This window comes from Sceloporus occidentalis, unplaced genomic scaffold, assembly GCF_023333645.1.
Source record: "Sceloporus occidentalis isolate IW3139 unplaced genomic scaffold, rSceOcc1.0.p SCAF_1, whole genome shotgun sequence".
Lineage (NCBI taxonomy): Eukaryota > Metazoa > Chordata > Lepidosauria > Squamata > Phrynosomatidae > Sceloporus > Sceloporus occidentalis.
In genome coordinates, this window is record NW_028316981.1 from 224,939,248 (window position 1) to 224,961,230 (window position 21,983).

General features: G+C 40.9%; 1 protein-coding gene across 2 annotated transcripts in view; it reads right to left on the reverse strand.

Moving 5' to 3' along the window:
- Nucleotides 1-5,391: 5,391 nt before the first annotated feature.
- The window catches only part of LOC149323564 (glycogen synthase kinase-3 beta), a 106,701-nt gene continuing 90,109 nt past the window's right edge, over nt 5,392-21,983 (reverse strand). For both annotated transcript variants that reach the window (XM_089489330.1, XM_089489324.1), the window contains 2 exons: nt 12,068-12,166; nt 5,392-9,958 (listed from right to left, as the gene is read on the reverse strand). In XM_089489330.1, the coding sequence (XP_089345456.1) occupies nt 9,894-9,958; nt 12,068-12,166 (164 nt within the window). In that variant the 3' untranslated portion in view covers nt 5,392-9,893. The remainder of the gene's footprint in view (nt 9,959-12,067; nt 12,167-21,983) is intronic.

Sequence of the window (21,983 nt, forward strand, 5' to 3'; positions counted from 1 at the left end):
ACCTTTAGGGGAAGCAGGGCCTACCACTGCTGCTGTTTTGCTGTCTTGTCCTGCCAAGGTAGCAGGCATCACTGAAGATCTCAGCTGAAACCTGGCCCACAAAACATAACCATTACACACTACCATGAGTCTCAACAACCGGGCTAATTGCATCAAGTTCATTAATGGGTGATAAACTATCTACCTGACTGTAGACTGCAATGCCTTCCTCCTGTGGAAGAAATACTGTGTAATCTCTGGCATCTGTGATGACCTCCAAACATTATAACCTTTAAACTGAAATCAGACTATTCATTTCTCTGTTGACCACAAACTCACAGAATTCTAAACCTTCCATGATGGTCCACACATCCTCCTTGCCCTTGAGGAGGGAAAGGTGAGAGAATCAACAGTTCATCCAGGTACATGAACGCTTGCACCCTGTGCTCTCAGATGTGCACATAATGCAACCAAAACTTTGATGAACACTCAAAAACAGGCAGACAGGCCAAATGGAAGAGCCTAGTACTTATGACTATTGAGGTAAGGAAATGTGAGATATTTCTGAGAAATGCCAGATAATCCCCCTCCAGAATTGTATGCATAGTCTCCATATGAAATATCCTCATTTTGATGAAATGATTGTCTTGACTCATAGAATAGCATGCCAATTATTGTTTTCCTTTGGCACTAAATATAGTATGCCCTGATCTGCACCAGATGAGCAATGGCTTGAATCATGTGCTGATGACGCTGGCTGCTGGTCACTGGCCAGAGCATGGCACTGAACAAAACGGAAGGAATGCAAAGAAAAATCTATGGTGGATCGCTCCACTACCATCCTGTGCAACCATGCACTGGTGCAGGTCTGCTGTCAGCAGTGAACAAAATGTTGGGCCTAAAGGGCTTCAAATCTTGCTGTTTGAAATTTGTTCTATAAGGCTGAAAGGACTGGACAAAATCTGACCTTCCTCTCTTCTTTTTTAGGTGGCAAGTAAGGAGATAGTTTTTTCTTGAATTTTATCTACAGCATCCCCAAACAATGCTGAACCTTTAAATGGACAGGTAGCCAAATGAGTTGTTTAACCAAAACTGTTTTCTAGCTGTTACTCCAGCTACCAGTTGCATGAGATGCATACTGTACTGAATCCAGACTGGCATCTATCATAAAGGCAGATACCTTGGTAAGGTTGGTAGTGCTTTGATGGATTTGAGTTTCCCCTACTGGTGTCTGGGGAAGTAAATCCTTTGCCTACCTAATTGTATCCATGCCAAACAGGCTGAGAGTTCAGCCAGCCAAAACTTTACATGCATGAGCCCTGTGCACAAAAATGTCTTAGGTTCTTCTTCTCTGCATTTCGGGGGATGTCATCCCAATGGAGAAAAGGCCCCTAAAACAAGGACTATCACTGGGGCATCCATAAGAGGTATTTAAAATTTCTCCATTGTTGCAGCTGTTATAAAATACAAACGAAAGAACAGTTAGATTTAGTAGCCCTTGTGTGTGCCCAGTCATCCTCCAAAGTCTCAGCAATAATCTCAGAGAATGGGGCAATTGTAACATCCTGCCTGACTTTAGCACTTATTTAGGGTACTTTCTTAGCACTTTCAGCACTAGATTGCTCAGGAGAATTCAATTCTAAGGGATTTTCATCCTGCCTAAACAGAATGGCCAAAATCTTCTGTAGCAAGTGATCACATTGTGGTGTTCTCTGGTGAGCCTTGCCTCTCCTTGAGCGAATTCCCCCTTCTTCCCTGTCCGAGAAGAGTGGGGAGCTTGAGGAGGTTGAACCCCACAAGGACCGTGTGGTAGAGGAGGTATGCTTTTGCTTTCGCTAAGCCTTGTGTAGGGTGGGGTGGGAAGAAAGAACAGGCCCTCTTTCTGCCAGGACCTACCCCAGTTGAATGGATAGACTTGGAAGTCCTGCAAAGAACTGAAATGTCTCCTCCCAGAACTCCTGCACTATGAGCACCTGCTAGGGGATCCATGTAAGTTTTTGAGTCCCTATTACTGGATGTGCACCAGCATTTTGCATGCCTAGAACAGGGAGAAATGTAAGGTCCTACACCTAGGCAGGAAAAAAAAAATGAAATGCACAGATATAGGAGGGAGGACACCTGGCTTAACAAATTCATGTGAAAGGGATCTAGAGCCTTAGTAGCTGCACATGAGTTAAGTGTGATGCGGCAGCCAAGAAAGCCAATGTGATTCTTGGTTACATCAACAGGAATACAGTGTCTAGATCGAGGGAAATTATAGTGCCATTCTATTCTGCTTAAGTCAGGCCTCATCTGGGCACAATTAAAAAATGATGTTGACAAACTGGAGTGTGTCCAAAGGAGGGCAACCAAAATGGAGAATGTTCTGTAAACCATGCTTTATGAAGAGAAACTTAGGGAGCTGGGTCTGTTTAGCCTGGAGAGGAGAAGGTTAAGAGGTGATATGATAGCCCTGTTTAAATATTTGAAGGGATGTCATATTGAGGAGAGAGCAAGCTTGTTTTCTCCTGCTCCAGAGACTAGGACCCAGAGCAATGGATGCATGATACAGGAAATGGTACGTTAGTACTTACCTGAGATACGTCCCTTTCCAGCAGAGAAGGTCCGAGTATTCCAGCTCAACATTAGGAGGAACTTCCTGACAGTAAGGGCTGTTCAACAATGGAACACACTCCCTTGGAGAGTGGTGGAGTCTCCATCTTTGGAGGTTTTGAAACAGGCTGAATAGCCATATGTTGGGGGTGCTTTGATTATGAGTTCCTGCATGGCAGGGGGTTGGACTGGATGGCCCTTGTGGTCTCTTCCAACTATAGGATTCTATGATTCTAATATTTTACTTGTACATCTAGCTTGTCATGCTAGGCCATTGCTTAAACCATCACTGCCATAGCCACTTCCATCTCCCAAATCCTGGGCACCGTGAGCATGCTCCACTATTGGGGAAACCCACTAACAAAGGTTGGGATGTAGGACCTGGCTTTAATAGTAAGGGGTCAGTAGAGAAGCAAAGAAAACAGTGGCACTCACCCATGCAGCAGCAACTCCCTTCTCCAACTTGCCTGCGTCCTCAGTACCTGCCAGGAAGTATTACTACAAACCTCTGCTGTCTCAGTGGTCTGGTTGAAAGTTGCATCCGATCCGCCCAGCATAATAGACCAACCAGTCATGTCTACACGCCCTACAGACACGATCCAAAACACTACTTTCCCCACAAGCAAATCCCTTCCCATTGGGGTGGAGCCAACCTGGGAGGAAACTCTCTCCAAAAATGTTCTCCAAGCTGGAGCAGAGCTATAGCCTTGCTCTTCCTCTGTGGGGCAAGATGGAAGTAGGGGAGGATTTCGTTTTCTCACTGATGGTGAAGGAAGTTGCTCCTGGGAGGTGCAAGACCAACACCAAAGATGCCACCCCACACTGTAGGAAAACAAAATGGAATAAAATATGGTCCAGGGGCCCCATATGCTTGGCATGATTATCCATAAAGGAGCATATGATTAAAATGGTTAACAGGGTACAAGAGGTTTCATAAAGGAATCATACTCCAAGACAGTAATAGAAGACATTTATTTAAAAATGGTTAACAGGTGATACTAACCACCACAAGGTGCATCTTGACAAACATGAGCCCCCTTTTTGTTGAAGTTGCAAAGCTGGAGATATGGATAATTTTTCCATATGTGGGAGTCTTGCTCTAATGTCATACCATTATGGGCTTTAGTTTTTGAAGAAATCTCTAAAATTTTTCTCTTGCATTGCCTCATCTGGGAGTATTGTGCATATTCCAGGGAGATAATATAAACCTTAACAATAAAGGACCAATAAATTTCTTTTGCATTGAAGCTAAATTCTTAATTACTAAAAAAAAATAATTGGAAGGAATCAATGGATTTTTCTCTACATGTGAATGGAGTAAGCTATGGCAACTTTTGGAAAAGCTGACCACTCAGTTGAAAAGAATAGAAATAACCAGCCAAATGATTCCTTTAATTAAATTTGGTGGTCTTTTATTACATATTCTAAGAGTAAGATGTTATCCTTCTGTAATCCATAGCAACACTCGATCTAGTATCCTGTCTGATGAATTTCAAAACAATGATGAACTGGCTTTTTAAAAGGTCAGCAATGTTCTTCCTCATCTTCCTTCTTTTTTGCTTAGCGTTCCTGTAATTACTTTCTTATAAGAGATAACACAGGCCTGTTACAGACTGCCAAAATAAAGCTGCTTCCGGTCTCTTTGGAGGTATGCTATTTAAATGATGCATGGGTCCTAAGAGTCTGGAGGTCGTGCCAAAGCCACACTCCATTCCTAAGCACTGGAGAGCAGCTTTGGTGCAGCTTCCGGATTCCTAGGATGCATGCATCATTTAAATAGCATACCTCCAAAGAGATCTGAAGCAGCTTTATTTTGGCAGTCTGTAACAGGCCACAATAACATTTAGTTTTCAGAAAAAACATAGAGTTCAGGGGCCACGAAAATAGGGTTTGGGTCACTTTCCTCAACACTGTTTTGTAACATCAAACATGATAACTGGCCAGATCCGTCAAGCTCCAGCTTTCTAGTTTTTCGTAACAGAAGCCAACAAGACAGCCTTCATGCTACGCTCCTTCTATCAAGATTTTCACTTATAGATTTTCACTTTCCTAATGGATTTTTGTCAGTTTGTGTGATATTACAGACCTGCTTTTAGACACTGTAGCTGTACCTTTTGCTCTGCTCTGTCCTATCAAAGCCTGTTTAAACGAATTAGGAAAAAATGAAGAGGAGTCTCCTTTGCAATAGATGAGTATTATTATTATTTTATTGAAGCAGTAGTCACATGGCCTTGCATCTAGCATTTTCGGACAGTAACAGAATAGATTGAGCAGTCAGTCATCCAGCCTGAAAAAGGAATTTTCTTTTGCGCAAACAGACATCACATTTAATACATACATTATCCAGGACTGAAACCCAGCTTAGAGATAGCGTTGTGCCAATTTGTTGAGGAACAGCCCCACAAGACAGTTACGATAAACTCTTTACGCCGTCGTCAAGAACCATTTACTCAGGGGCTCAACAAAGAAAGTGCTTTGTAAAATGTTTTAGCACATCCTGCAGGTGGGCAGTAAAGTAGGGGCATCTATTATGATCATGAGGAAAGGGCCCTTTTTCGGTCAAATTAAATAGTTGAAGGAAGACAGAAGCTGCTATCTCTTGCAAAAGTAGCCTTCGTACAGACCATGAAAGAAAATACGTAAATTTTCTTTGTATTTGTATTATTACTATTATAAAGATTGAAACCCACCTTTTGGGTGGGGTATGGGGATAGCTCGAGAAAAAATGTGGAACACGCTTAGTAGAAGAGACGTTAAAGAGGGCGGTGCACATAATAAAAGGTTTTGAAATAAAGAGCACACACTTTTTAATTTTAAATCTCATGTCCAGGCTAACCTATTTTTATTCAATGCAAATTACAGTACCAGTTAACTATTTCTGAACCAAGTCACACAGAACAAAATGTATTTACAAAGGAGCAGAAGGGAGGAGGTAAAAATAATAAAACATTAAGCATACTTTCCACAAAAAAGTTTATATTTCAAATGAAAACGTAATCAGTCACAGAGGCATTCAAGTAGTAATAATGTTATACATATTTTGCTTTTTTTCTTTGAATCAAGACAGCTTTGCATGTGTATGCAATAGTTTGTATACAACCCACAGTCCATTATATATATATTTTTAATTTCTGCTCGTAAGATGGAAGTGAACACGCTAATTGTGTGTATAAGCCCAAGTGATTCTTTTTTCCAGCAACATAGTAATAAACGCAAATTTTTACAGGCAAGCGCATTATTTATATATATAAATTGCTATTTATATATATAAACTGTTTTCCCCAAAAAAACGAAGGACAACACAATGAAGGAAGATGCGTATCTGAAACTAACTCTTTAGGTACTAATTTTAATATCCTCCTTCATTTTGCTTTTATTGCCTTGTGGCAAAATGAAGTAAGAAATTAGCCCCCGTACAAATAGTGGGGTTTCAAAAGGTGCTGTGATGCGCAAACACCTGGAACACAGAGGTCCTGGGTGAGAATCTGAACTGTGCTTTTCATCACTGGCTTTGACCCAAGTGGCTGAGATTTCTAATGGATAAAAGCTCGGTGGGAATATTTCTTCAGAAGCATTACTAATCGGGGAACATTTCAAATCGTCACTAATTACAAACATCCATCATTACTTGGCCTATTACTAAAATGAAGTATATGTTCAAGTATCGGCTAGACAATGTTAGAACAAACTATGATGTAAAAACCATTTTGTTTTGCTTTTTTTAAAATTTAAAAAAAAAATGAAGGTACTTTGAGATTAAGGTAACTAGTGTCTTGACTTAACTTTCAGTCGAGGGCCCAGGTCATATATCACTGCCGTATCAGGGACATGCACAGTTGCAATTGCAAAAGATCAAGAGACCGTATGGTACTTCATTTAAAAACAAACCACAAAAATAAAAATTCTGACTGGACTGTCAGAGACAAAATGCTACCACTGACCTTTGTGTCACCAGAAAAAGTGCAGCCTCTGCCTTACTGGAATGAACACAAGATGGTTACAAAAAGGATTAAAACAGAAGAAAACAGCAACCTTTGGTTTGATAAAAAGTTCAACGTTTTGCCATTGAAGAAAGCTCACATGGAATACCGACAAGGTCAAACACAAGGCGCAACATTTTAAAAGCCAGGTTTTTGCACTGAGCACAAGAAATTAAGGTCAAATTCAAAATGTCTTTCGTCAAAATAATAAAAACTTGGGGTAGGATGGGAGAAGGAGGGCAAGTGATAATCTACAACTGCAGACTCTTGATACCACAAATTAATCTCGAGCCAAAAAACTTTTGCAAGGTATCTATAGTCTTAAAATACAGAAACTGTGTGTGTGTTTTTGTGTGTGTGTGTGTGTGAGAGAGAGACTGGCTGATTGATCCCAATTCCTTCCTGCCCCCTTCCATTACAGTTTCTTCTTTACAAAGCCCAATTCTGCTTTTTGCAGGAACAAAGAGACTAAACCAAAGCTTCGAGAAGTTGTTTACAAGAACTCTGGACAAAAGCACTAGGAAAAGACGAGCAAAATGTAAACCTGCCACTTAGATGGCAAGATGGCAAATACAAAATGAAACCGGTCTCTGCTTTTGTGGGAACGGAGGGACGCGCACAACAAAGTCATGGTATGAAATAAAAATAGTTATGGGTGCATTTAATTCTTTTTATTTTGCTACTGACCATGAAATCGCTGAAAGAAGGGAAGCAAAGATATTCCATGTGTGAGATATTTGTTACAAAAAGGAAGAACAAAAAAAAAAACCAAAATTAAAAAAAATCATGGAAGCAAAGGCACTCCAAACTATATAGATATACTATACATCGCTAGAGTTATTGTTACAATAATACAGGCCGGTTATCTACTGTACAGAGTTAGAACTATATGGCTTTAAAAAGCTCGTCTACATTTTGTTTGATTATTAAAACAAAATTAACTGCCCTGAATGGTAACTTTTTGCTCATTAATAGCAGTTCCTGTGTCCACATATTTACATACAAAGCAATAAAACTCAAAATCTTTAAGAACGAATGTACAAACTTGAATTTGGTGAGGAGCTTTTGTCAGTTTATTTACAAAAAAAAAAAATGGTACTGAAACACCTGGATCAAGATTTGTATAAAATTTTGTTTGCAGTCCGCCATGATCCTTGAGAAAATAAAACCAACAGGATCCCAGTTTTTTACACACACACACACACGCACACACACAAATATTTTTTTAAAAAAAGAATTAAAGCTTTTAATTCTTCTCCTGTGCTAGCTCTAAGCTAACAAAAAGTTATGCAAATCCTACGACACCTTCTCTTTTCTGAGTTCAGACCGTCCCGCTATAACGACTGCAAAACTGACTTTCCGCTATGCCTTCCACTCGCCTGTCCAAGTGTCCCCTGAGCTCTGGACAAGAAGGCCACATCCCGAACATGGAGGACACTTACGGGCTCATTTCATGCAGTCAGATTCGCCAGGGAGTCTTTTACAGTAAACAGGAATATTGGACCAAAGATGGTTTCCACCCTTGAAACTGTTTCAGAAACACTTTGTGTGAACTCTGCTTGTACTCATCTGGCACATTAGGCAGGCGACAACAACCTCCTGGCCCAACAACTTCAATAGACAAGACTTAAACAGGGCTTGCTTGCCTCCCCCAAGTCTACACAATCTAGGAAAGGAAAAAGAATTAGGATGAAGTCCCAAGTCCAGTTGTCTCCACAAGGGGCCCTACTGACACACTGCCAGCTCTTCTTGGATCAAATCGCATTTCGAAAGATCATTGGCCAATGAGATAAACTTCCATGAGCACCAAGATGACTATATATATATGAATATAAGGCTAGATAGGCACATCTCTCAAATATAAGAGGAAGCCAGTCACGAGAACCTGTTTGATGCAGTGGCAATGGCATTCCTTCTTACCGCCTCACTTGGACCTTCCATGGAGTATTGCTTTCACTTCATAAACAAGAGACTTTTTACCACTATAAAATAACCCAGAACACAAAAGCACTAGAAACAGGCATTTCTGCTTTAGTCAGACCAGTTAGAGTAAAAAATAAAAAATAAAAAGCAGCACTGTATCTATGTATATATTTATACTTTATATTTATATATATATATGTATATGTATATGTGCATATATACACACACACTTAGCTTTTTATATGCCAGCAGGAGCAAGTAAACTGATTAGTTTACTTCTTAAAGATTCTACCATTGTGACAACAGCAACTGCTGAAAATCAATAAATAAAGATTAAAAAGGAAGAGGCTGAAAAATGGTGAAGTTCGAAAATTCTAGCTCTGGATTCAAAATTACCACTAAAACAATACACCAATTTGATCTCCCTAATTCCCATGAAAATATTATGTCCATTCACATTATAACCCTAGGCTTTCTTTTCTCCCGTATTCAAGCAAGAAGCCAGTTCAGAGTATCAGCAGGAGGGGAAGGTGCAGAAGCGTCTTTGTCCTGCGTTCAATCCACATTCTGCACCCGTGGGTCTGTGTACCTCCTCCTACTTGCTGAAGACTGGCCATGGTCTTTTTTATGCTTTACAGATCTTTCAATCTTCAGCTCCAACAAATTTAGGGTAGGTAAATGAGGATCTTTCATTCAAGCCAACTGTCTGTGTGTGTATATGAAACATACATATTTACAGAATTTTCCAATGTTAGAAAGGAATTCAAGATCAACATCTTCCCCTTATTCTTCCAGGATTTACTCACGCATTAACTCCCCCACTCTCCCAGATCCCCCTTTGGCAATTCAGCATATTTTAGCACCTCACCATGTTCTTCCTCCTCGCCTAAAAACACAAAAGACATGAAAGATCTCCAAGCATATGATTTCAAGGCAAGCAACTCCTGCTAAGCTCCTGACCAAATTCAAGTTATGTACTACACCAAAAGTTGAAACTTCACTTAAAAATACAAGGCTTAAAAAGGAGCTTCAGCAGAATTAGGGTTTCCCTTCTTTTTGTTTTGCAAGGGCATGAGACAAGATACCTGATTCTGAAGTATCTAACAGCAGTTTTTTTTTAAATTTGAAGATTGTCATGGGAAGAGACATGAGTGTGTTCTATTGCTCCACTTCCCCCCTCTTCCCACCCCCACCTAGTCCCCTGCCCAAAGAGCCCGCAGAGTGAGCAAACAATGAAACTGGTTTGTATTTATATTTTACAAGGTTAAATAAGAACAACAATAATAAAAAAATTGAACACTATAATGAACAGTTTCCCCCCCTCTTTTTACATTTTCTTTCCAAATGTGACCAGTGTTGCTGAGCGAGACTCAAAATTACTGGCGATTGTTTCTGTACAGGCTGCTGCTTGTGACCAGTTCAGGTGGAGTTGGAGGCTGACGCTGAGGCTACATTATTGGTCTGAACTCGATCTGCATTAGCATCTGCAAACATCACAAGCAAAAACAAAGACACACGGTTAACAGACTGACAACTTGCAGTTTTGTGGACAGGTGCCTGGTCTGCCTCTTTGACACAGCTAACAGAGTCTGGTAAAAGGTCAGTTAAAAATTGTGTACCTCTGAGGAAGAGGGCTCTTGGAATCACAATATGTACTTTATATTATGCTTTTCAAACAGGCCTGGACCTGCTGCACACATGCTCTGGATGGCAAGCACAGGTTTTATACATCATGCTCTCTGTCTTAACCAGATAGCAGTCTAGTGAAAACACCAGGAGCCATCTTTTCCCCAATGCGTATGAGTACAGCTAGCAATCTATGGCGCAGTACAGAGTGCCAGGAAGAGGCGGCTGCATTTTGCGTGGCGCTGCCACACGAAAAAAGGACTGCTAAAAAGCGGCACCTTTTTGTACTGCTGCAAATAGTTTTCAGCGGCACGAGCACGTCACTGCTGTGCAGCTCCATTTAGATGCCGCACAGCAGTGACGTCACTGCTGCGCACACTGTCTATTCAACACCGCACAGCGAGGATGCCCTCATCACATACGAGGAGCGTGTGGGTAGGGTGCCCCTCACACATGACAAGGGTGTCCTTCGGGGCCAGTATGTACTGGGCCTATGTCTCCTGATGTACTAGGGGATTCCAGGCAGAATGGAAAAGTGGAAGGAGGTGTAATGTTACAAGCAATGATGTTTGGCTGTATCTGGAGTAACTAAATTAAATCAACCTTGCATTTTACGTTATTTAAGATTTAGGCCTCAGAAACACAACTTTAAAAAAACCCATTGTGACCATTATTACTATTACTGACGAGCAGACATTAAGAAACTTGCCTTTTTTCCTAATAAACTGGAGGTTGAGAGCTGAGAGTATTTAAATTTCACAAATAGAGAACACATAACCAAGGGGGAGACTGCATATCAGAAATTGGACAAGTACCGTTCCTGTATAAGCATGAGTTCACTGCGCATCTCCACCTACACATCATTTACGAACAAATAATAAAGCACTAAATACAGATCTGTACTATATTAATTCCAATTCTGTGCTACTTTTTCTTTAAACAGTTACCTATCCATAAAAGGCTTTCTCCTCTCAACCCATGGCTTTCTGTAATTTCCTTTTCCTTCTTTACCATATCTTCAGGTCCCCAACCTTTACCCCATACAGTTGTGTATGTCTGAATGCTATTTTATTTGTATTTTCTTGAAGAAGACTCTATAAACAGACATCAGGAATTTTGTAGTATTTCTATTAATTATGTTTCCTCTTTCACCATACACATGGCACTGTTGGATACCTCGATGGTTTGTGGATCTCAAGGCCAAGAAGCTGATGCAATCAGGATGCCAGAGCTTGTTTCAAAATGCACAGCTCAATCTAGAAGTTTCTGATTTGCTATACACAGGTGCAGAGCAAACACACACACATGAATCACAGAGACGATGAAAAACAGCTGTGATTATCTGTGCAATAAATGTAAGACCCACAACCTGGCATTTAGGCAACAGGGATGGAAATATTTTAATTCATAATGTATCTGTATGCAACTACACTTGTCCCTCCACATTCACTGTGGATAATAGCACAGGACCCCCTTGAATGTGGAAAAACTGCAAATAACAACAACAACAAAAATATGCTTTTACTTGGGAGAACACTTCTCTAGGAATCTCTAGGTCTTCCAGTGCAACTCTGTGGTCAACATCTACCAGACATAGTATTGCACTGGAGGAGCTACAAGGGCCTAGTGGAGTGTTCTTGCTAGGGATCTTTAGGTCCTTCAGTGCGATTTCTGGTTAAAGATGACCACAGAGTTGTACTCTAAAGAGAACATAGTAGTAATATCTACGAATAACCAAATCGGCAAAAGGCAAAGCTGCAAATGTGGAGGGATGAATGTAACTGAAATCTGTAACATGAGAAATATGATTTCAACCTATCTTTAATGTTCCACTACTTTTGAGAATTAACTACGATAAAAAACAAATTAATGAGTAAGACTGAAGAGTCTGCAGTCACTCTAAGGTGGTCAGTGAAATGCCAGTATTTGTCTCAAGAAAAATATGTTAGTCACAAATGTGGTCTCACCTGAGGCTACTGGAGCATTTGTAGGGGTTGAAGCAGCTGCTTGATTTCGAGCATGAGCAGGTATGAGGGTCGAAGCCAGAGATGGATTACTTGACAGTTCTAGGAGGAAGTTGGAGACAGTTATTATAACCAGCACATAAGGAGGAGACTCTGCCAGCAGGTTTCTTAAGTGCAGCCATGAATGAAAGGAAGGCCTCTGCAAAGGTCACCAACAGTACTTTCTTATGCACTAGTAGTTCAAAGTCTAACTGTAAAAGTGTGATTCAGAGAAAAAGAACTATCATCACAGTCGGAAACAACTTTGGGCTCATCCAATTCTATCCTGTGAATATATTCCTTTGCGCTTTTCTTTTTTATTATCATTTATTTATATGGTGCCACCACTGTATATGAGACTTCATAAGTAAAAGAACAACAAAAGATAGTTCATTTGTGGGTTTTTTGGGCTAAGAGGCTGTGTTCTCAAAGAGTTTATTTCTGACATTTCACCAGCAGCTGTGGTTGGCATCTCTGGAGAATACTGGTATTGAAGAGAGTGGAGTATATATACTGTTGATTGAGAGGAAGCGCTTTACATGTTGATCTATGTATTCTTCTGTGGTTGAATGGCAAGGCGTCAGGGTGTCTATTCAATTAATGATCCATTGTCTGCTGGGAAACCCCACTCTCATGATCGCAGGAGTCTACTGCATACTGTGCAGCTGAGGACAAGTCTACATAGGCACCACCAAACACAACATCCAAACGTGAATCAAGCAACACAAGAGACACTGCAGACTGTGCCAGCCAGAAAAATCAGCAGTAGCAGAACATGTTATAAACCATCCTGGGCATAAAATGCTGTTTGAAAACACTGAAATTCTGGACCATGCCAACAACTATAAGGTCAGAATGCACAGGGAAGCCTTTGAAACCTATAAATAATTTCAACAGGAAAGAAGAAACCCTTAAATTAAACAAAGTTTGGCTACTAGTCCTGAAAAAGACCAAAATCAAGACCCAGCCCATGCAAATGAAAACCACCCATTGTCAGGGAGATTCCCAGCAGTCTGTGGATCATTAATTAAATGGACACCCTGCCATTCAACCACAGAACACAGCCTCATAGCCCGAAAAACACACAAAAACCCCCAACAACAACAAGAGTTCCCTGCTTTCAGGCTTTACCATTTTTAACTGAAAAGGTATTTTTCTGTGCTATAACAAAAAAAATAGGGCTCAGATCACTTTTCTTTTAATTTCAGATTACCCCTTGTTATCAATTTTCAAATACGTTTTAAAGTGTGCCTATATATTATTTATTTATTTATTTGGGTATTTATACCCCGCCCTTCAGCCCTAATGGCTCTCAGGGTGGCTTACAATTATTATTTTTAATCAGACAGTTCCCTGCCCTCAGGCATACAATCTAAAAGACACGAAACAAAAGGAGAAGGGAATTGTGGAGGGAAAGGGGATGAGGTCCAGTGGTTCTTCTCTCCCTCTGAAGCCTGGACCAAGGCAGATGGATTGGAGGGAGGGCTCTTCCTTCTTCCAAGCTAGTCCTGATGGAGCTGGGCCTGCCTGGTGAACTTATATACCAACTTATCTCAAATGTACACTGAGTTTCTGGCTGATGGAATTGTGACATAATAAAAAATGCACAATTTACACCAAACATTTTGAGAAAAAATGGAGAAAATACTAGAAGACATGTCCACAGGACTGTGAAGCATTACAGAAGATAATCTTACTTTGCCACCAGCTAAAATAAAGCAGCTGAAACAATATTTGTGTTGTTCTCAGCAACAGTAAAAGTCAACTGGTGCAGACTGGCTCTGGGGATGTGAACTTCAAAAGAACATTTTAAGGTCTTTATAATGTTCTATGTCTGCATCCTTAGCCTGGTAATATTAACCTGAGAAAACCTACAGTAATTCCATTTACTATGTTAACAATTTCTATCTTAACACTGCTTGTTAAGAAACATCTTGCTGGGGGGGATTATGGGTAGCTCAGTTTTTAGTTATGTAATTGCATAAAACATAGAAATTAGAACTTTTATGCAAAAAAAAAAAAATTCTAGCAGAAACAATTTAACTTAGCATCTTCATAGCAATATAAATGGCTCTGATTTTTTTTACAGCAACTTAAAATAGCAGGAGAACAGGAACTCTCTTATTACAAAGATGGTTAGAAAATACCTAAATAAATAAAAAATAAAATACTGTTTATTATTATGGTTCATGACTTCACTCTATACCAGTATTCTACAAACTGTGCTCTTTAAGGGATTTTGGACTTCAGCTCCCAGAATCCCAGACTATTGGCCAACATGGCTGAGTACAACCTCTCATGACAGGTATCCATGTTTTCACTTACTCGTGATCCATGGCTGCTGCTGCCACAAGCCAAAGTTCTTCCTCTTCTTTTCCTAATGCCAGGCTGCCAGGCAGGGAAGCAGTACCACTGCCCAGCTCCTCCTCCTTTATCCCCACGTGTCCCTCTTCATCCTCACTTGTCATGGGATGAGGACAATGGGGAGCTGCCCAATTGCTACCATCTCACTTTGTGCAGCAGCCCGCTGTCTCTGGTAAGTGGTCCTCAAACAAGGAAGGAAACAAAAAGTCTTTCCTCCACCAAGAGAGGTGTGGGGTCCTGGCTGCACATAGCCATGCACCTCTCTTTGTGACACAAGGAAGGCCAGCTGATGCTCCCAGAGTGACTGGATGCAAAGGGAGCAACGGCCTTCTCTGCATCATTGCTAATTGTGACTGAGTAGCCAGCCAGTCTTCCTTCCTTTTGTTCTCCTATGTGAGACTGCAGCACCCGCCAGTAAGAGAAGCACATGGCTTCCTATGGCCAGCCTCCCCCCAGCCGAGAAGCATGAACTGGAGGCAACGGTGAGCTGGACACAGCAGCATCTGCCCTGGTGGCACAGTGATTAAATGCCAGTACTACAGCCACAAGGTTATGAGTTCGATCCCAGGCAGGGCTACAAGGTCCATTCAGCCTTTCATTCATTTATAGCTTGGTAAAATGAGTACCCAGCTTGTTGGGAGCACTTGGCTTTCACATTGTAAACAGCTTAGAGAGTGTTAGTTCACTGATAAGCAATACAGAAATATACTTGCTATTGCTGTGTAAAGTTGCGAGTGGCAGAAACAGCAAGAGAGCAGACCCTCATTGTCCTGTGACTAGCAATGACAGAGAGAGGAGCGTAAGGAGCTTAGGAGGGAGGCCTGGCAGCAGTGCTGCCTCCCTCCTTCGCTGTCTCACCCACCCTGAGGTTTGCTACTATCCAGTTTTGTGTATCTACATAAAGTCCAGAAATATATCCCCCGTGGATACAGGGGCTACTATGATACTTATAAAGTAAGAAAAAAAATACAAGCATGATCATGACTGAGGAGGCTGTTTGAATTCACTATTAAAATAACAGTAGAAAGAAAAGGGCCAGAGCTATGAAGGGCCAATGAAGACCCAATCACTCCAAATGTCCCTCTGCCCTCCCAGCAGGAATGTGCTGGTCACTCGTCTCAGTAACCTACACTTGTAGAGCCTATGTGCATATTTATCCTCATGGTAAAGGTTGTGGAGTCTGTTTAATACAAGTACTACATATCCCCTACTTTTCATTTAACTGTGCTGGTTGCTAACATTACAACAAAGTTATACGCAGGCCATCCTATTTCTGGCTCTGAGTTCAAGGAATATCTTTTGAAAAATAAAAACCCATATATGTTATAAAAGTTACAATGGTAACAATGGTCTAATCTACACTGCAGATATAATGCAGGTTGACACCAATTTAACTGCCATGGCGTAAGTTATGGAATCCTAGGATCTGTAGTTAGTTGTGTCAACAGAGTTCTCTATAACAAGGCAGGCTAAATACTTCACAAAACTACAGTTCCCAGAATTCCGTAACATTGAGACACTGAAGTTAAAGCCGTGTGAAAATGTATTATGTCTGCAGTGCAGATGCAGCCAATAAGATTATATCACATACTGTTAGTTAGTAGTAGGTCCCCCCCCCCATTTCATGAGATAACTCTTTTGTTAGATCACTACATAGATTCTGTTATTTCAATTGTTTAATAAAATATCACATATGATAACAAAATTCGTTTTTAAAAGTATTTTCAAACCTCCGTACAATTAGCACAGTGGGAAAAATGCGGAAGGTAGGACTAAACTACATGGTATCCCAAAACTTAAGAGAGAATTTGTACATCTTTTAAGAGGCACCTCTTGCCTGATGTCTGAAGAATTATCTGGCCTCCAAAGCAGCTCTATGTTAAGGCTGGGTCAGATCAATTTTCTTTGGTTGCTATGGCCAAAACTTGAGAGGGAGAGGAGTAAATTCTGTGGTTAACATGGAAAGACTAACTCAACAGACTGATATGTAACTTGGCATTGTAGGGCAAGGCCATCTCAATCTTAAAATAGAAAGCGTAAGAAATGGCTTATTTTTATGAGTTTATGATTTGATGAGTAACCACCAGTAGTGTACCATGAGGTCTTCTTATTTTTGTCCCTCAAAAGATTTTTCTGGGAATTGAACTTCATCAGCCAATGCAATTACAGTGGACCTTTGTTAAACGCTGGGGTTTGGTTCCAAGATCCCCTGTGGATAACAAAATCTGTGTATGCTCAAGTCCCATTGAATATAATGACATAGCAAAATGGTGTCCCTTATAAAAAATGGAAAATCAAGATTTGATATTTGAAATTTACACTTTTTTAAACATTTTCAAACTGTGGATGCTTGAATCTGTGTATAAAAAAACCGGGGTATAAGAAGGGCCGACTGTATTTTACCATATATACTCATCGATAAGTCTAAACATTTATGCCCAAAAATTGACCCCAAAATACGAGGTCAACTTATTAATGGGTCACTATAGTAATGTGGTAGCAGCACTTTCAGATTTCCCCCTCTCTCTCTTGATCCAAACAGAAAGAGTCCTGGGTGACTGACTGATATTGCTGTTTAAGAGTTCTCCTGCTCATGTGTCTGACTGAAATGAAGGCTGAACTGATGAAGCAAAATGCCTCAATGAGAGTCTCTCTTGCTATATGCACACATACACACACTGAAGAAGCCTCCAAGCTTTACCCTCAATCTATCCATGGGTCATGGCAAAATCCATAATTTTGGCCCCAAAACCTGACCTCAGCTTATACGTGAGGTCGACTTATAGTTGAGTATATATGGTAAGTATCTTTTGGGGATTGTTGTGCTAGGTCAAAAAGTAGATCTAGCACCTCCTTTGCCACAGTGATAGTAATAGTTGCAGCAACAGCAGCAGCAGTAAATTGTGGTTGTTGTGTACCTTCAAGTCATTTCTGACTTATGGCAACCCTACCATTGGGTTTTTTTGGGCATGTTTCTTCAAAGGGACTTTGCCATTGCTATCCTCTGAGGCTGAGAGAGTGTTTACATGGTTGTGGGTTTAGCGGTGGGTTTATATAGCTGATCCTGGATTTGAGCACTGGTCTCCTGGGTCATAGTTGAAAACTCACACCACTACACCACACTGGCTCTCTAGCAGCAGTAATAATAGTAGTATAAATTAAAACAACAATAAGGTGTGGATTTCATAGGTTCTGGCCCTTAGGAGGTACTTGGAATAGAAATTTTAGTGGCATAACTTTACTTGCCTAGATTTTTGTGTGTCTATTCCAACGAACTAACAAGCCTTCACTTTATCCCTGGTAGCCATTCAGCTCTATGGGAGTCCTGGAGGTTAAACTAACAACACGTATAGCAATACTGAGGGCACAATACCAAAACATCATGTCTGTTAAGCGTGTGGCCTTTAACAGATACAGCTGGCCCTCTGTATCCACAGATTTTGCATCCACAGAGTCAACCATTCATGGCTTGAAAGGATTTTTTTTTTTTTAATCCAAAAAGGAACCTTGATTTTGCATACAAAGGACACCATTTTAGTATGCCATTGTATATAATGGGACATGAACATCTATGGATTTTGGTATCCACAGAATTTGGTAGGGTGGGGTGTTCTGGAACCAAACCGCAGTGGATACCAAGGACCCACTGTACAGCATTGTATCTTAGGAAGGGCACAGAAAAATCTAAAAGGCTTTTGTATTATACCCAAATAGATGCAGCATCAACATCTGGTTTTGCAAATGTATATACAGTGTGCCCGCGTTATATGCGGGCGTGCTATATGCGGCTTTGAGCATATGCTCAAAGCCACACGGGGTGCATGGGGCGGCGTGTCCCATTTGCATGAATGGGGCGTGCTCCCGTGGCGTGTGCCCCGCATGCACAAGCCCTATTTGTTTGAATGGGGCTTGAGCATCTGCGTTTTTTCTCTTATGTGGGTGGGTCCGGAACGGATCTCCCATGTAAGAGAAGGGTGGACTGTAATACCAATACATTACAAAGTAAACAGAAAAGACAATTTAAATAAATAAAGAGGGAAACATTTTAAAAAGTAAATATAATTAAAATGAAGGGAAATTTATATCTATTTCATTATCAGCAACTTTGCCACATCAATCTCAGAGCCACTGGCAATAATCTTTGAGAACCCCCAGAGAACAGGAGTAGTCCCAAGAGACTAAAAAAGAGCAAATGTCCCCATCTTCAAAAAGGGGGAAAAGCAGATGCAAACAATTACTGCCTGGTTAATCTGACATGCTGTGGATGTGGCATATCTTGATTTCAGTAAGACCTTGGATAAGGTCCCCATGACATTCTGGCAAACAAGCTAGTAAAACGTGGGCTAGACAGTGTAACTGTTAGGTGGATTTGTAATTGTTGACTGGCCAAACTCAAAGGGTGCTCAGCAATGATGCTCTTGATCCTGGAGAGAAGTGACCAGTGGGGGTCCTGGGTCAAGTAATATTCAGTATCTTTAACAAGGACTTGAATGAAAGAACAGAAGGCATGCTTATGAAATTTGCAGATGACATCAACTTAGGAGTAGCTAACACTTCAGAGGACAAAATGAAGCCTAGAATCACATTGGCTTTTTAAGCTGCAGCATAACACTATTGACTCATGTTCAATTTCTGGTCTACCAGGATCCCTAGATCCCTTTCAGATGTACTGTTGTCAAGCCAAGGATCCCGCATTCTGTTTCTGTACATTTCACTTTTTCTGCCTTACATTTCTTCCTTTTGAAATTCTAATCATCTGTTATTTATAGCAACCTTGAGGGATCAAATATTATCAATATGGCAAGTGTTCTATTCGGAACAGGAAAAAAGAAAAGGTTTTAAACATTGCTACGAGATGGGAGCCTGGACCAGTAAAAGGCAGTGAATACCATCCCCCTAGTGTGAGCTGGCTGGTGGAAAGCTAGTTGATCTGGGCAGGAACCTGGACATGGACAAGCTTCTCAAACTGGAGAAGGAATGTATGGGTTGGTGAATGATACTTGAGAATACAGGGGCTTATACTGATGCTTGAAGATAGTCAAAATGAAGATACTTGATGCCTAGGTTCTGGTGAAATCTCCCATTATTCAGATAGTTATTTTAGCTTGAATGTGGCCCAAAACAGATGGGCAGGAAAGACTGTGGCCCAAAACAGATGGCCACTTCAGGGACGGGGCGGGCAAATGATGCATGCCCCCAGAGTGACTGGAAGCTGCTCCATGGCTGCCTAAGGTGACCTGAAGCCAGCCAAAAAGAAAAAAAAAAGAGTGCTGAAAAAGTGTTCCTTGCTGGTGGCCTGTTCTGTACTGCATCCAGTCGCTACGATCCCAGGACGATTGTGGGCTGATTGGGGCTAGAGTGGTCACAGGCGACCACAAGCCAACAGTCTGCTTTGCCCCTTTGTATTAAGGACAACTGACCTAATGAGAGTACTGAATGTACAGTGCATCTGGGGGAAAAGCAGAGGGGAAAGGCACAGAGGGATGTGTGCCAACATAATGGAGAGGCAGCTATGATATGATGAAAGGATTCTGTCATTAGAGAAAAAGAGAAGATGGACTGTTCCCTAAATGTTCTGTATATGGTTGCTCAGCTATGTACAATTGGTGTGCACCTGTAATAAGACTGATATCATCAGTTTTAACAATTTAACAATGGTTGAAAAGCTAATCTAGTTCATAAAACAGGGAATTTTGGTCAGTGAGATGGGTCACACTGACCTGATACAGCTGTGCCCACCTGGATAATTTATACAGCACTGATATAGGCCAGAAAGTGAGTGGGGGTTTCTGTGACCCACACAGAGACCATTTTCCTCACCAGGAAACTACTCCACCCTGGCAGAGCCCTTGAAAGCTTGTTCCTCTGGTTGGGCCAAAGAAAGACTATGATTATTGTTGGTGTACTGCTCACTCTCCTGCTAGGAACATTTCTGGCTGATGTGGCCTGGAGCCCAGCTTTGTTGAACTCCAAAGACTTATCCTGGATGATGTCAACATGGTATCTTCCTCAACTGACTTTATGAAATTGATGGCGCTGATTTTACATTAGGTAACTGTATGGACTGTGGTGACTCGGCTCCTATCCAAATTGTACATTACAGAGAACAGTATGGGTAGATTCTATGTCAATCCACTGATAGCATTTCTGTGCAATATCTCAAGGAACTACTGTCTCTCTCACTCCATATAAATACTATGTAAGACTGCTGGGTATGGTCTTAAGGGAATTTGGAACATGACATCATCAGAATGGTAGTGACATCTCTATTCCTCTATTATGTTTCAATGAGAAAATGCCACACCTGATCAAGATCTGTACAATGATGAATTGAGAGTAAGGGCTAAATGCTGAAACTGAATTCAAGTAAGAGGAAAACATGATGGGTGAATCCAATCAGGAATTAAGGGTATTCCAGGGGGGTTGCACTCCCTTGGAATGCAAAATCTGGGGGTCCTCCTGATTTAAATTCTACTATTGGAAGCCCAAATGATTTCTATGATTATAAGTGGATTACTATAATGCATTTTAGGTAAGGCTGCTCTCGCTTCGCGTGAAGAATACATTCACTCGGTTGCTGAATGGGGTGCCTTGCCACACACGTAATGATGACAGATAATGATTGTCAGCCTGTTTCTGAGAAACCTTATAAAACCCTAAGGCCAACTAATATGAAGGAACCTCTCTCCTTGTGCTAATCTCCCACTTTGATATTCAAAGATGATTGCACTGTCCACACTACAGCCTACAGATCTAACTGTAGCATGAAGATGGGGTTTTGGTGCAGTGGCAACCAGCATTATGGAATGATATCCCCTCTGGAGAATGGTATTCTTCAGTGATGGTACTTTTCATGTGCTTATTGCAAACATATCTTTTCCCCCTGGCATTCCCGCAGTCTGGACTTTCTCACATATTACGTTAGCACTTCTGTTTTGCTTCTTTTATTGTTTAAGTTGGTGGAATGAACTACTTTAGGACTGTCACAAAATACTTCCAATAAATGAATATTAAACTAAAGAGGTAGCATTAATTACCCCTGAAATACACAGATTCTGTATTAATATGCAGACTCTGAATTATCATAGACATTCACAAAATGGCCCACAACTGTATTTGAATTTGAACTGACTCAAATAACAAAATGAAATAAATTGTAAACCTAATACTGATAGCAAAGCCAAGTCTTGTGGCCACGTCTTGTGGTGGATCACACCTAAAATGAACAACACTAAATTCTATCCTGAGAAAATAGCTACAATGCCAGTGTCACATGCTTTATACATACATTCTTCACTCCATTCAGTCTGTCCCAAAATGGCACCACATGACTGAGCTAGCACAGGCAGGCAAAGGGCAGGCAACCATTTCACAAAGCTGTATTAAAGTCCAGTGGGCCTCCCTTCCTCTTCTGTGGCAAAGAGGACTGGCTAACGGGGGTTTTATTCTGTTTGTGTGTAATTGTTTTTAACCCTGATGTATATGTTGTTTGATATTTTGCTGTCAACCGCCCTGA